This window comes from Hippocampus comes, unplaced genomic scaffold, assembly GCF_001891065.2.
Source record: "Hippocampus comes isolate QL1 unplaced genomic scaffold, H_comes_QL1_v1.1 scaffold739, whole genome shotgun sequence".
NCBI lineage: Eukaryota > Metazoa > Chordata > Actinopteri > Syngnathiformes > Syngnathidae > Hippocampus > Hippocampus comes.
The window spans coordinates 21,693-35,551 of NW_017804936.1; the positions used below are offsets into that span (position 1 = coordinate 21,693).

At 40.5% G+C, this 13,859-nt stretch overlaps 3 protein-coding genes across 3 annotated transcripts in view; all 3 read left to right on the plus strand.

Moving 5' to 3' along the window:
* The window catches only part of zmpste24 (zinc metallopeptidase, STE24 homolog), a 6,237-nt gene extending 689 nt beyond the window's left edge, over positions 1-5,548 (plus strand). The window contains exons 2-9 of the mRNA XM_019886236.1: positions 297-443; positions 536-739; positions 1,322-1,474; positions 1,888-2,029; positions 2,098-2,273; positions 3,460-3,564; positions 3,660-3,803; positions 4,386-5,548. Coding sequence (XP_019741795.1) covers positions 297-443; positions 536-739; positions 1,322-1,474; positions 1,888-2,029; positions 2,098-2,273; positions 3,460-3,564; positions 3,660-3,803; positions 4,386-4,610 — 1,296 coding nt within the window. The 3' untranslated portion in view covers positions 4,611-5,548. The remainder of the gene's footprint in view (positions 1-296; positions 444-535; positions 740-1,321; positions 1,475-1,887; positions 2,030-2,097; positions 2,274-3,459; positions 3,565-3,659; positions 3,804-4,385) is intronic.
* Positions 5,549-6,800: 1,252 nt separating this feature from the next.
* Positions 6,801-9,160, plus strand: atp5if1b (ATP synthase inhibitory factor subunit 1b). The gene is made up of 3 exons (XM_019886304.1): positions 6,801-6,933; positions 8,056-8,168; positions 8,771-9,160. The coding sequence occupies exons 1-3, from the start codon at positions 6,865-6,867 to the stop codon at positions 8,910-8,912; spliced, it is 324 nt and encodes a 107-aa protein (XP_019741863.1). The 5' UTR covers positions 6,801-6,864; the 3' UTR covers positions 8,913-9,160.
* A 583-nt stretch (positions 9,161-9,743) lies between these two features.
* On the plus strand, positions 9,744-12,879 carry rpl13a (ribosomal protein L13a). The gene is made up of 7 exons (XM_019886290.1): positions 9,744-9,845; positions 10,483-10,555; positions 10,755-10,820; positions 11,140-11,241; positions 12,078-12,163; positions 12,348-12,407; positions 12,585-12,879. The coding sequence occupies exons 1-7, from the start codon at positions 9,825-9,827 to the stop codon at positions 12,792-12,794; spliced, it is 618 nt and encodes a 205-aa protein (XP_019741849.1). The 5' UTR covers positions 9,744-9,824; the 3' UTR covers positions 12,795-12,879.
* The last annotated feature ends 980 nt before the right edge of the window (positions 12,880-13,859 follow it).

Genomic DNA, 13,859 nt, shown 5'->3' on the forward strand with positions numbered 1-13,859 from the left:
TATATTCAAACAAACTCCCATGTACTACGTCTGCCTGATGATCAGCCAGCACATCAACAAGGAGATCTGGTGGTATTTGTTTTGTTCTGTGCATGAGAAGACTTGAAGCAAGACTAATGAAAATGAAAGGACATGCTGGAGATAAAGGATGGGTGGTTGTATTTTTGTTGTCGGCATATTGATGTTGAGATTTCATTAAATTGTTTGGCAAAGAGTTTCTCAATGGAAATATCGATGTAGTATGAATAATGCTCTGATACTATTACCATTTGAGCCTCTCTCTGTCATCCGTGCAGCGAAGGATATACAGGTCAACAACACGTGTTCCACAAGAGCTTGGAAAGATAATAGATTCTGAAACATTCGAGAAGTCCCGACTTTATCAGCTGGATAAAAGCAACTTCAGTTTTTGGTCTGGTCTCTATTCAGAGACAGAAGGAACGGTAAGATGCTCACAAGAAATGGTCATTATTAATGTAATCCATGGTGTGGTACTTGATTGATTTGTGCCCCTTGTACACTCTTCCTATTAAAGCTGATCCTGGTCCTGGGTGGGATTCCTTTTCTGTGGGAAATCGCCGGCGCAGGGACGAAACGCTTAGGATTCGGCCAGGAGTATGAGATCACGCAGTCTCTTGTGTTTCTGTCTCTCGCCACCCTGTTCAGTGCTTTAACTGGCCTTCCCTGGAGTTTGTACAACACATTTGTCATTGAAGAAAAGCACGGCTTCAACCAGCAGGTAATCTTCCTTTTCCGAAAGAGAATAGGAAACACTTTTTTTTTTTTGATTCAGGGGGGAAAAAAAAGGTCAAAGTAAAATCTCTGGCACGAAGCTTTGCACGGATAAGGTTATTTCAGTCGCACGCACCCTGCCTGAAAATAAGTTGCATATAGCGCGCACTACTTGGTTCAACATTGTTGTGGTGACCCCTACGTCTCCCAGATGAACAGAAATTTCGACGTTCTTCTTCTCTTATCGCTTCTGGAGACTGCGCCTTCTTTTGATATGTGCGGTTGGAAAAAAAAACACACTACTTGGTTCACATTGTTGTGGTGACCCCTACGTCTCTCAGATGAGCAGAAATTTCGACGTTCTTCTTATCGCTTGTGGAGAAGGCGCCTTCTTTTGATATGTGCGGTTGGGAAGAAAAACATGTACATGCATAGATTTGGTGTTCACTTCACTAAGGTCTTTTGAAGTATGCTTGCATCTCTCATGATGGATTTGAGTGGATCAAACAGAATATTTGTTTTTTTCTGGCTTTTCCTCAAATATTGGGTCAAATTCCAACTTGATGGTTGTTTGACCCTTTCTCAATAGACACTGGGGTTCTTCATCAAAGACACCGTGAAGAAATTTGCAGTGACTCAGTGTATCCTGCTGCCTGTAACCTCGCTGCTCCTCTACATCATTAAGATTGGAGGCGATTACTTCTTCATCTACGCTTGGCTCTTCACCCTGGCTGTTTCTCTGGTGAGTACGCGGTGGACTTTTAGAACATGATGACACCGTTGGGGCCTTTGCTATAAATGGAAGACATAAACAGGGGCCTTGGTTTACGATTGAATTCCGTTCCTACAATGGCGAGGGAAATGCGAGTGTGTTGTATACCTCCGCTAACGTGGCAGCCAAGTGATTACAATGAATATTTGTATGAGAAACGTCTCTAGGCCACCAAATATAAAACCGTCAAGACAACGGTAGCTGAGTGGGCCTACTTCTGCTGCGTACTACTCTGGCGCCGCTGCGCAAGCTAGTTCATTCTGCACCGTTTGCAAAATTGAAAATATTTCCAACTGCTCTCCTGGCATGCATATTCAAGCAAGCCTCTGTTATTGGGGATCATTTGTTGTCGAGTCAACTTGCTGCTGTCTTTCTGTTCTCAGGTCCTCGTTACCATCTACGCCGATTACATCGCTCCTCTGTTTGACAAATTCACGCCTTTGCCGGACGGGGAGCTGAAGACGGAGATCGAGGCCATGGCCAACAGTATCAGTTTCCCTCTCACAAAGGTTTACGTCGTCGAAGGTATGCGAATGACAACAGAACCGTGAGGTGTTTTGTGTGCAGTTTTCAAATGTTGCCCGTGATTCCAGGTTCCAAACGGTCTTCGCACAGCAATGCATACTTCTACGGCTTCTTCAAGAACAAACGCATCGTGCTGTTTGACACACTGCTGGAGGACTATTCCCCCCTCAACAAGGGGGACGAGGCAAAGCCCGAGCAACCAGAAAATGTCGAGGTTCACTCCGAATCCAAAGCCAAGCCAAAGGTTACGACGCCTTAAACATTGTTGTTAGAATGGAGAATTTGGGTGCTTTCACCTCCGCATCTTTTCGACTGAGGGCGAAGATTCCTTTTAATATTAGCGGCCATCTCAGGGTGTTCCAAAAAATTGAGGCGGCATTTGAAATATTCTTAATTTATTATTATATCTGAGTAACTACATGTCATAGGAAAATACGTTTTTTCCAAACATACTCTTATAACCGATTTTACAGAGGTTTGTAATATCGACACTACCTTTGACATAACACAAGCTGTCCTTTTTTTTTTACGACACGACCTTTGACATAACACAAGCTGTCCTTATTTATTTATTTATTTATTTTGCCATACTTTTTTCATTTCTGATGCCGGTGTCCAGATCTGCTTTTTGGCTGGCGTATTTTGATTCAAATGCTTTGAAAAGGAATGCTGCGCACTCTTGCACACACAGTGCCTTTTTCATCGTCAATCTTCACTCTGAACAAGAAGTAAAAACAAAACAAAACGGAAAAAAAAAAATTCACACAGTGTTTAAATTTAAGATCATTTGAGACCGATTTTCATGTTAAAATGAAATTAAAATTAATTTTATGGGAACACCCTGTATATTTTGATCATTTTGGTTTTTGAAGTTGTCTATTTGAGGTTTTATTTGATTTTTGGATGGTGCATTGTTTCCTCACTGGCTGTTTGAGAATATTCTAAACAAACTGGAGTCAGCATGGAGGCATTAAAAAAAAAAAAAATTGTGATGCGCTTCCTTTTGGTCAAGTGTGAGGTCTCCATTGTGAACCAAACCGGCAGGTTCCAAAACAACTTTGTTCTGGGTGGACATTTTTTTATGACACCACGACACTCCAAATAACCAGCCCATGTGTTAAAAGTGTGAACAAAAGCCAAATTTTGCTTTCTTTCCAATTTTTTTACTCGCTTATCTGTGCAGCAAACCAGCTTCCCGCTTACATTCTTGCAGCCAATAAGAGTCATGTGATGTGGTTTGTTTTGCCACATTTTTTCCTCTCTATTTTTTTTTCTCCCCCAACAGTATGAAATTGACATATTCACACAAGAAATGTGTCAACACCCCCTCACAGCCGCCTGACATTCAAAATGGATCAAATAAATTAGATTTTCTGTTTTATATATAATATTTTCAGTTTTCATGCACTAACTGTCGGACACTCTTACAGCACAAGAAACAAGGATGCAACAACCAAGAGATCCTTGCCGTTTTGGGTCACGAGCTGGGTCACTGGAAGCTCGGTCATACCGTCAAAAACATTGTCATCAGTCAGGTGATTATTTCACTTATTTTTCTTGTTTTTTTTTTTTTTTGATTGGCCTGTGTAAAACATGGCGTTAACATCCGGTATCTTGCTTTCTCCTTCAGATGAATTCCTTCCTGTGTTTCTCTCTGTTTGCTGCCCTCATTGGACGTAAGGAATTGTTTGTGGCATTTGGCTTCAATGACAGCCAGCCCACTCTCATTGGCTTGATGATTATCTTCCAGTTCATCTTTTCCCCTTATAACGAGGTGACCATAAAGAAATCCTTATTTCATTTTGCAGTTCCTCCCAGCAAACTCACTGACAGTGAATGCTTGTCGTGGGGTGTACGTTAAAAACCCACCTGCAATAATTGTGATCAGACATTTTTATTTTTACCTTTCCCACATGCTTAAAACACATTGAAACTTAGTACACACCTAGGGATGGGCCGTTTACCGGTTTTACAGTTTACAGTGTTTTTTGTTGTTGTTGTTTTTTTTCTGTTTTGAGGGGACTTCTATGTAGGGCTTAATATGATTGGCTGCTGGCAGAGTTGCGTAAACCAGCCAACTCTTTGAAGTTAGAGGCCAGTGCTAATTTTGAGACTTTGATGCCACAATATTTTTGCTCACGGTTATCATTCCGTCAGAATCTAATCTCGGCTCATCCCTACACAAAATGTACAGTGGTCAACAAAAGGCGCAGAGCTCTAGATTAACATTTGTTTGTGTGCTTTAAAATGCCATAAAAAAAACAAGATTTGCTTAAAACTGCAATATCGCGGGGGTGACAATGATGAAATAGGGAGTGAAGGCTGTAATTTCCATGTTTATTTTTCATCGTTGCAGCTTCTGTCCTTCTGCCTGACCGTGCTGAGCCGCAGGTTTGAGTTCCAGGCCGACGCTTTTGCGCGCAACATGGGCAAAGCCTCTGAGCTACACTCATCCCTCATCAAGCTGAACAAGGACAACCTGGGCTTCCCTGTGGCCGACTGGCTCTACTCCATGTGGCACTACTCGCACCCGCCCCTGCTGGAGCGCCTCAGAGCGCTGGGCAACGTCAAGCAGGACTGACGGGGCTGGAATGGGGAGCGGCGAGCACTGCCTCCTCCCAAGGGCCTCCGGAGACCCTTACTGGCCCTGTGACACCTCCCCCTAATCTTATTTTATCCTGTTTTAGTAAATAAATTTAATGATTTACTTTTGCGTTTGTTTTAAATTGTAAAACATCAGCATAAGGCAGCCAAAATAACTTGAATGGCGCAGAGGCGTCGAGAGTAAGCACACTGAAAGTACGCGTGGGCAATGTGTGTTAAATTGAATTTTGTCACTGTACAACTCACGTTTGGCAGATTGGCTCAGGAGAACAGATTTGTGCGCTGTGTACTATGGCTCAGGCGTCATCCCTGAGTGGGTTATGTGTAGTTTGACAGCCAATTAACATAAAAGTTAGACGTGGCAAAGGACATGTGACAGCTTCACAGACACCCAGGTCACAATATTTAAGTCCTCGCCTCTGTTGCCAGTCATTCTCGAACCAAATCAAGACTATTAGTAATACTTAAGTTCCCAGTTTTTTTTTAAAAAAAAGTGGGCCATTGTGTATGTTTTCCTAATGTGCCTCCTAATTGTCTTTCTTCTGATACTTGACCCTGTTTAGAGACACAGCAGTGCTGACATTTTCATTTGCATCTGAATTTGAATTGTGATTTTAGAATTTTCTTTGGAGAAGGGAACAGGTCTTCTCATGCACCTGTTTGCTAACTGGGGTCCAATGTACAATGTGTTACCGTGCATTAGTGTGTTGATTTGTGGAAAAGAAAAAAAAACATGAATGTGGTTTTGACGTTTAAATTGAATGTTATGTTTTCTTAATTTTGGAGGTCTTGAATGAACCCAGAGTTGCCAGGCGATATGTTTATAAGGGACGTTACTGGGGGGAGGGTCTGTGAGGCTTCTTAAGACAGGTTTCAAGACCATCACTTTGCTCAATAAAACTATTCCAAGCCATGTATACTTCTTATTTAATTCACTGAAAACCATTCAGTATCCTAACGATTAGGATACATTTATATTAAATAGTGGATGATAATGAGTACAACAAAAACTATAAAATAATTAAATTCAAATATTTAAACATTCAACTTTAATAGCCTTAATTATATAGTACAAGGGTGGACAAAGTATGGCCTGATTTGTTATTTGTCTGGTTGGCCTGATCTGTTGTTTAGTCTGGTTCACCAAGCAGTTACATTATATATCATATATTCAATGAGATAAATACAAATTACTCCATATACTGTATTGTAACGAACTCATTTTAGGAAAAAATGCAAAATTATCGCAACAAATACAGTATATATGTGTGATTCACTCTAAAATGGGTGAATCACATGATTATGTATTGCAAATAATCAGATACGGAATACTTGCAAAAATGAACAATTTGACATTTTATGGTTGACTGTATTTTACTCCTTTGTTTATTTCCGTATTGTAAATAGTAATGCAGCTTGACAACTCGTATTCAACGTGTCCATCCATCTTCCGCAGTCACGACCCACAGCTCATGGCCACGGGTGAAGGTAGCAACATTGATCGACGGGTAAATTGAGAGTTTCGCCTTTTATCTGAACTCCTCCTCCACCATGGAGAGGGCACGCCACCATTTTCCGACTGAGGATAATGTTCTCGGATTTGGTGATGCGGATTTTCATCCCCAACCGCTTCACACTCAGCTGTGAACTGCTCCAAAAAAAGTTGGAGGTTGTAGTACCACATGATCAGTAAAAAGCAAAGGTGCAACACAGGCCAACAAACCCGACCCCCTCAGTCTCAGCTGCACCTAGAAATTCTGCGCAATATGTTTTAAATTAAATTAATTATAAATAATAAATTCGACATATTTTGCACACAGTTTGTAATTTTTTATTGAGACAGGTTATACAATTAGGGAAAAAAATCGGTAAACAACATTTGACCTTAACTTCAGGTCGAAGTGTACGTGCACGCGCAGGTTCACGCTTTTTCTTTTGAGACGTTCCATTGGGCAAGATGGGGCCCGATGTTGTGGTGAATTAACATATCACACGCGCAAATTAAACAGCATCCACCAACGGAGTATCGTTGTTAATCTACTTCGTTTCCAATTGAAATAACCTGACTAATATTTGCTTACGTCTTCCGGAAAATAATTTCTCACGTGAAATCTACCCCTCTGTCTGGGTACCAATGGCGCCGTCCTCTGGCTGTATGTATTTTCAGACAAGGGCAAACACTGAGGAAGCGTTTCTGCTGTCATTGTCGTTTGCCACTCACATTAGCTAGCATGGCGAGGTTCTTGAGGCCCAACATCCGTGGTTTGTTCGCTTTACAGCAGAGAATGGCATCCGACCAGGTAAAACTAGGTCCTTCGGACCGAGCTCCTCAACAAAACACCGATTTCTGGAGCTATAATGCCATTTTGTTTGGAGTGATTTCAAATGAGTAAACATTAGCTCCATAGTTTGCCTAGCCCTGTATGACAGCTTGATCACCAGGTGTAATTTGCATGAATATAGGCTAAAAATAAGGTGAATAAGCGTTATAAGGGTCGCTTTTTAAATGCGTTGCATCGGTTTAACAACCGAATTGGCATGCAAATATGTGTCTTTATAATGACACAGTAAATTTAACACCATCTGTTACATTAGAAAATGCCTACATTTTCCACATTTGAGACACAGGAAGTCTTGACCTCTACAATAGTGTTTCCCAACCTTTTTGAGCCACGGCATATATTTTACATCTGAGAAACCTCTAGCATACCGACAAACTAATATGTCACAAAAAGAATAATTATACAGCAATGTATACTGAAATCATGATGATCTCGTCTTGATTTAGTCACAAATGCACCCACTCGGTGTGAAGTCTGGGCCTGTTGAAAGTTGTTATTCTGTTGTATGACTTCAACTGGTGGAGAGTCAAATTGTACTTTCTGTCACCTAGTGGAAGGGCATTTAATTGTTTAGCCTGTCATTAGACGTCGATAGATGAAAGCCACTCATCCGTTTTCTATACTGCTATTTATATTTTTTCACTTGTTTCAACATTTTCCTCCTGAAAAAGCGAGTTTATCATAATGTATTAAAATTGTATTTTCGGTTATGAGTAAATTTAGCTCAAAATAAGAATTATCACAAGTCTTCAGGTGTAGGTAGTATTTATTTTTTATTTAAAAAAAAAAAAAGTTTTTTAAGGCCTCGCTCCAGTATGTTTATTAGTTTGAAAAACTTGCCAAGTCAAATTACCCCTGTTATAGTGACAGATAATTTTGTTGAAATTAAATAACATTCCTCATTTACTGATTATTTTATTTAAGTCCATTATTTTGCAGTATAGGTGCTGTCTTCATTTCAGTCATCTTGATAGAAATTAACCATAAAAATGAACTACTCATAGTTAAAGAAAAGGCTTTGTCTTTGTCACTTACTCGCTATTCAACATTTTTGCACTGGGTTGGCTTTCGCCATTGCAGCTGGGCGAGCTAGGTAGAGGTGCAGGAAAAGGTGGCGGAGCAGGCGGCTCCATCAGAGAGGCCGGTGGAGCCATGGGAAAGAAACAAGCGGCCGAGGAGGAACTGTACTTCAAGTAGGTGTTTTCCCTCCTTCACTAGGGACCTTACTGGACTTTAACACCATCGCTTGGCCCAATGTTTTGAGACAAAATTTCAGCTGAGAGAGAGCTTCAGCTATGCAGCCTCTTGAGTAAAGTGGAGGAGAAAAAAATTGAATGATTAAGGTACTCTTATGGCCTTGCATGTGGGCTGGCAATTTACTTTAAGTAATTTAGTGACCGGTGCTACGAGTCAAATGTATTTGTATTTGACAACAACTCACGCCCAGCCAGATGCTCACATGCAGGCAAACCGTCCAACGTGGGCCAACTTGACTTCAGTTCCTGATGTCACTCACTCGGCCATGCCTGTTAAAGGCACACATACAATACTACAGTTGTTGTGATTTTTGTCTTCTCCATACAGTAATTATCATACTAAGACGATATGGATTTTTTGAGTCAGAATAAAATTCCAATAACCAATTAATCTGGTTGAATAGTTACGAAAATATACATTTGATAAAATATATATATTGTTTTTTTGTTCGTTTAACAGTGAAGATCCAGTCAGAGTACTGGCATTTCAATTCATTTCAGTGCAGAAAAATTGATATTGTGTTCTATCTGCACACAAGGCGCAAGGAGCAGGAGCAGCTGGCAGCACTGAAGCAACACCATCAGGAGGAAATCGACCACCACAAAAAAGAGATTGAGCGTCTGCAGCGGGAGATTGACCGTCACCAGGGGAAGATCAGGAAGCTGAAGCACGACGACTAATCAAAACGAGCTTCCGCCAGACATCTTTAATCAAGGCTTTATTGCATCTGAAAAAGATTATATATTCTCCCTTTGTGTTCTTCTGCCACTCACCATCTCGGAGTAGAATTGCATTACCGGCAAGGCATGATTGTGTGGTCAATTGTTTTTTTCAAGCACTTGCAACAGTTCACAAAATGAATGTTGTTTCCATGCAACTGTTGTATGTTTCAAACAGCAAATAAACATGACCTTGTGTGACAAATACATTTCTAAGAAGGAGCTCCATCTGTTTTAATATTTTAATTACTCATTCATTCTACATTACACATTCATACAGTATTATGCTTCTCTAAATTACATCTATGAAAATTTAACAATTTGAAAATAATTTCCATCATTTTTAAAGACGTAATTTGAAATACACATCTCATTTTCTGTTACCTTTTGAGTCTGAGGGAATGCCATTATTACCTTTATAATGTACTTTAGTACAGTTATGTAATTAATGCATGCATTTAGCTGTTATTTTCCCCTGAAATCCGACAATTAAATGTCCTTTTTTACTTGTCTCAATTGGTTAATCGAATTTTATACATGAAAAATTATAAATAAAACTTATGTATACCTTAAAATAAAACGAATAACTATTTTATTCCATATTTTTGATAAATATAATTAAATCATTATAAATGACAAATATAATTAAACAAAAAATTAATTACTTTATCAAAATCAACAAATGTTCATATTTTACGTACACATTTTAAAGTTTTTGGACCACATCGACACGATGTCGCTTTTGCATTTGTCCACAGGTAGCGCTCGAACATTTTCAACACAATCCAACGAGAACGCCTGTCTGTAACGTCACTTCCGCTTGCCCGTGTCTTTTATCACGGGCGACCCCGTGTTTCTCTCTTTTCGCACGTCATGGCGGACCGCTTCAATAAGGTACGCTACAGCCACAGGGCGGTATTCTTATTTTAAATGTTTTTTCTGCAGTAGTTTTTGCCTTGTGTATTCGTTAATATGCAGTCGAAGAGTTTACTGTATTTCACGGTGAAAACAGGGGTTTAATTTTGTTAAAAAATGCAGTTAAATGCTTTTCTCTGTCGGCTTGCATCTCCGAGTGGACATGTCTTCCATGATGGCAGCTTTACTAGCTAACGCGGTGAGCTGCTAGCTAGCTTGCGTCGAAGCTGAAGTCTCTGTTTGTGACTGGGTACCTATCAAAATCCAAAATGATTGGAGAGTCTGTTAACGTTATTCACATATGTAACTTACAATTTTCAGAAGAATGTGTTGACTAAAGCGACTGCTAGATAATTTTGTTGGCATGGTTGATCGGACGCTAAACCGGCAATGCAACCATGTGCTCATTTGAGAAAGTGTTAAAAATGCGCTGAAATTTTGTCACGGCTTCATAGAATTGTCATATCTCACGTTGTCATACTTACTCTCACGCAAATGGTGGTTGCGCGTGGCCTTATCGTCATCAATTAGCTAGGTCTCCCCCCCCGGTCGAGCTTAACATTTTTTCTTTTGACGTCTTGTGGTCTAACCAGCCTCCCAAAATTCAATTTTGCAGGTTCTGCTACTAGATGGCAGGGGCCATCTGCTTGGTCGGCTTGCTGCCATCGTTGCCAAGCAGACCTTGCTGGGTATGTTTCTTGGTAGTCAGTATCACTTATGGAAGTTATGTTGACTTATCGTCTGTGATGATTACTTTCACCCTTAGCTGAGTTTAACGACCATGAAAAAACTATCATGCACTACCATCTGAGGCGAAACGTTGCCAGTTACAAGCTTTATAGCTCTTTTGAGGGGGTATTTCATAAGTCTTTATTTTCCATTTTAAAGGACACAAAGTTGTGGTGGTCCGGTGTGAAGGCATCAACATCTCTGGCAATTTCTACCGTAACAAATGTAAGTAGTTCATTTTTTTTAAAAACCCTCCTTTAAAGCCTGTCATGTTTTAACTAAGATGTTGTAAGTCAAATTTGAATTGCAATAAGAGGTAACTGTGTGCTTTATATGCTCCAATAAAAATTTCAGAATGTACAATGAGGGAATACAGCCTGAGTTCAGAATCTTTAGATGTGCCAATGATGTCTCGAAAATCAAGTTTGAGTTTTGAAAGACTATGGAAATACTTCATGCACTACCATCTGAGGCGCATACATTCCACTTAAATGGTGTCTTGCAATGTCTTGAATACGCTCTTATTCACTGTTTGATATTGCAGTGAAGTACCTGGCTTTCTTGCGCAAGAGGATGAACACCAATCCCTCTCGTGGACCGTACCACTTCAGAGCCCCCAGCAGGATCTTCTGGAGGACGGTCAGAGGTGAGACTGAAGCAAGCGCAGAATGATTACCAAAACCCACTTAGTGTGTACTTACTCCTAACGTGATACAATGTACAGTGGAAAATCTAAAGTAGAAAACCCCCAAAGTGTTACAATTTGGAGCTGAACTGCTTTCTTGGCAAACGTGCCTTCAAAGAGTCAGTGGTTCAAACCAAGGGAGATGTTTTTTTTTTTTTTGAAACATTTTGTCCAATGAAACACTTTGTTCCCCCTCCCCCCAATTTTGCTGCTGTAGACTGCAAGTTTCCCCAGTGTGGGACAAATAAAGGTTATCTTATGTCAGTAAAAACACAAAACATCAGTAAGATAGTTGACAAAATTTGAAATTTCACAATTTTTGTGTCAGTCATGTAATTCATTTAAAACCCTGAATTTTAAATATTACCAAGCCGATTCAAATTTAAATAGCAGGTAGCAGAACGCATAATGACTAGCACGGAAAAGTAATTTTATAGTTATCCTCTTTTCACACTTGAGAGAGTTGATGTTGGCTTAAAAAGGGGGGGTTATGGAGGCACTTTGAGTGTGAAAAAATAATCAATGCAACATTTCTGCCCCCAAATTTTATTGTTCAAAACTGGAAGTTCCACTGTGCAAGGTCTGCTTTGTGTCAAAATTGTGTTCCAAGCACATTTCCCCTCTAAACTGCAGTGATGAGCGCTTTTTAATAAGATTCTGATCATCTATTGATGAGAAACTCGTATCGGATCTGACTTCTGAGTTGAGTTGGAGTAAAGATGTGCTTGGAGAGACAATGCTGCTGCTCTGTTTTTATCTTGAGTTGTATTAAGGTGAAACAATTGTGTGCCAACTAGGCATGCTGCCCCACAAAACCAAGCGAGGGCAGGCTGCTCTGGAAAGGCTGAAGGTGTTTGACGGCATCCCCCCGCCCTATGACAAGGTGACGTCTCCGCACATTGTGGCCTTACTTTGTATTGTCAATGATGCTTTTTACCATACCTTACCTTACCTTGTTTGACTGAGGTTTGAAATGAAAACACAATCTGAGACATGCGACCCTCAAAACGTTTGTTCCCCCGGTATTCTTTGGTGTCTTGATTTTTGACTCCCCTCTCCCAATTCAGAGGAAGCGCATGGTGGTCCCAGCCGCTCTTAAGATTGTGCGCCTGAAGCCCACTCGTAAGGTGAGTTGCGTTGACTCCTTCGATTCAATGACCCAGCGTCTCAACAGTGATGATCAGAAATCTGATAACACATTGATGATAACCCACTTTACGGATCTGACTTCTGAGTTGAACCGGCAACGCATTGGCTTCCTGCACATTAGTTGCAATGTTTAACTCTTTCCGTGTCATGTGCAGTTTGCCCTCTTGGGACGTTTGGCTCACGAGGTTGGCTGGAAGTACCAGGCCATCACAGCCACCCTGGAGGAGAAGAGGAAAGAGAAGGGCAAGATGCGCTACAACAAGAAAAAGGCCACCATCAGGCTGACCAAAGTGGCCACGAAGAACGTTGAGAGCAAAATTGCAAAGTACACAGACGTTCTCAAACAATACGGAGTTCTTGTCTGAGTGTATTTACTGGCCAATAAACAAATTAAATGTTTATAATAAAGTTTTGTTCGTCAATCACGAGAAAGATGAGTCACTTACACAAGGTTGTGATTGGTGTTAATTTACTTTCAGGTGACAATTGAATTCGTGTCACCCCTATGAAAGTATAAAGAACTTGACCTGCAATAAACGCGTTGGTATCATCCATACATCCCGTCTGCAGGTCCAATTTATTCTCCTCCAGAGGGCAGTGTTGCATTAAGTTTGCCAAAGTTGAAAACGGTTACAGTATACCTCTAACCATAACATTTTGTGTAAATTCAGCACGTCATCCGGAGCTTCAAGTAGCGTATGTATTTAAAACACTGTGGGCCCCAAATACTTAGACAAAACAGTCGCTGCCCCTTTGCTATTTGGCAAGCTCAATTTCTTGAGTTGGAAAAAGGCTTCGTCGTTTCAGCGTCAGGCAGTACCTTTGCCTTACGGAGGGGGCGCCCGCCAGTCGTGGGTTTCGTTTTTCGACGACAGGTGCTCAAGATCTTCAGTCACAGACGAAAGCACAACGAACGAATAGCAACTCGAGCATTTCATGCTGACAAAAATACAAGATATGAGAAAACACTTGTATTTCAGAGAGTTTGGAAATAAAGCACGTTTACGTCACTTCCATGTCAAGGTAGGACCATGCATACATGTTTGGAACGGGTATACATTTTGGAATTGTGATGGAAACTATTGACTTCCTTACCCAAGAAACAAACTAAGGTAATGTTCCATGTGCTGATATAAGGTAAAACAATACCAAAAAACTGCAAGTTGCCAAATAATGTTCAGTGAGCTGCATTCATGTTTCGGGTCCGAGACCTGATGTCATTTCAAACCAACTTTACCCGAAAATATAAGTACAAATTCTTCAACTCTGAAATATTCCGCTGGAAGTGCAAGTACAGTATTTATAGTACATAGATTTAGGCTCGGTGACACGATCACTTAAAGAAAATCTGTCTACCCATGCGCTCAACCCATTTCTTCCGTGTTTTACGTCGAACTAGAGTCACATGACCCTATTTCTATACAGTATGT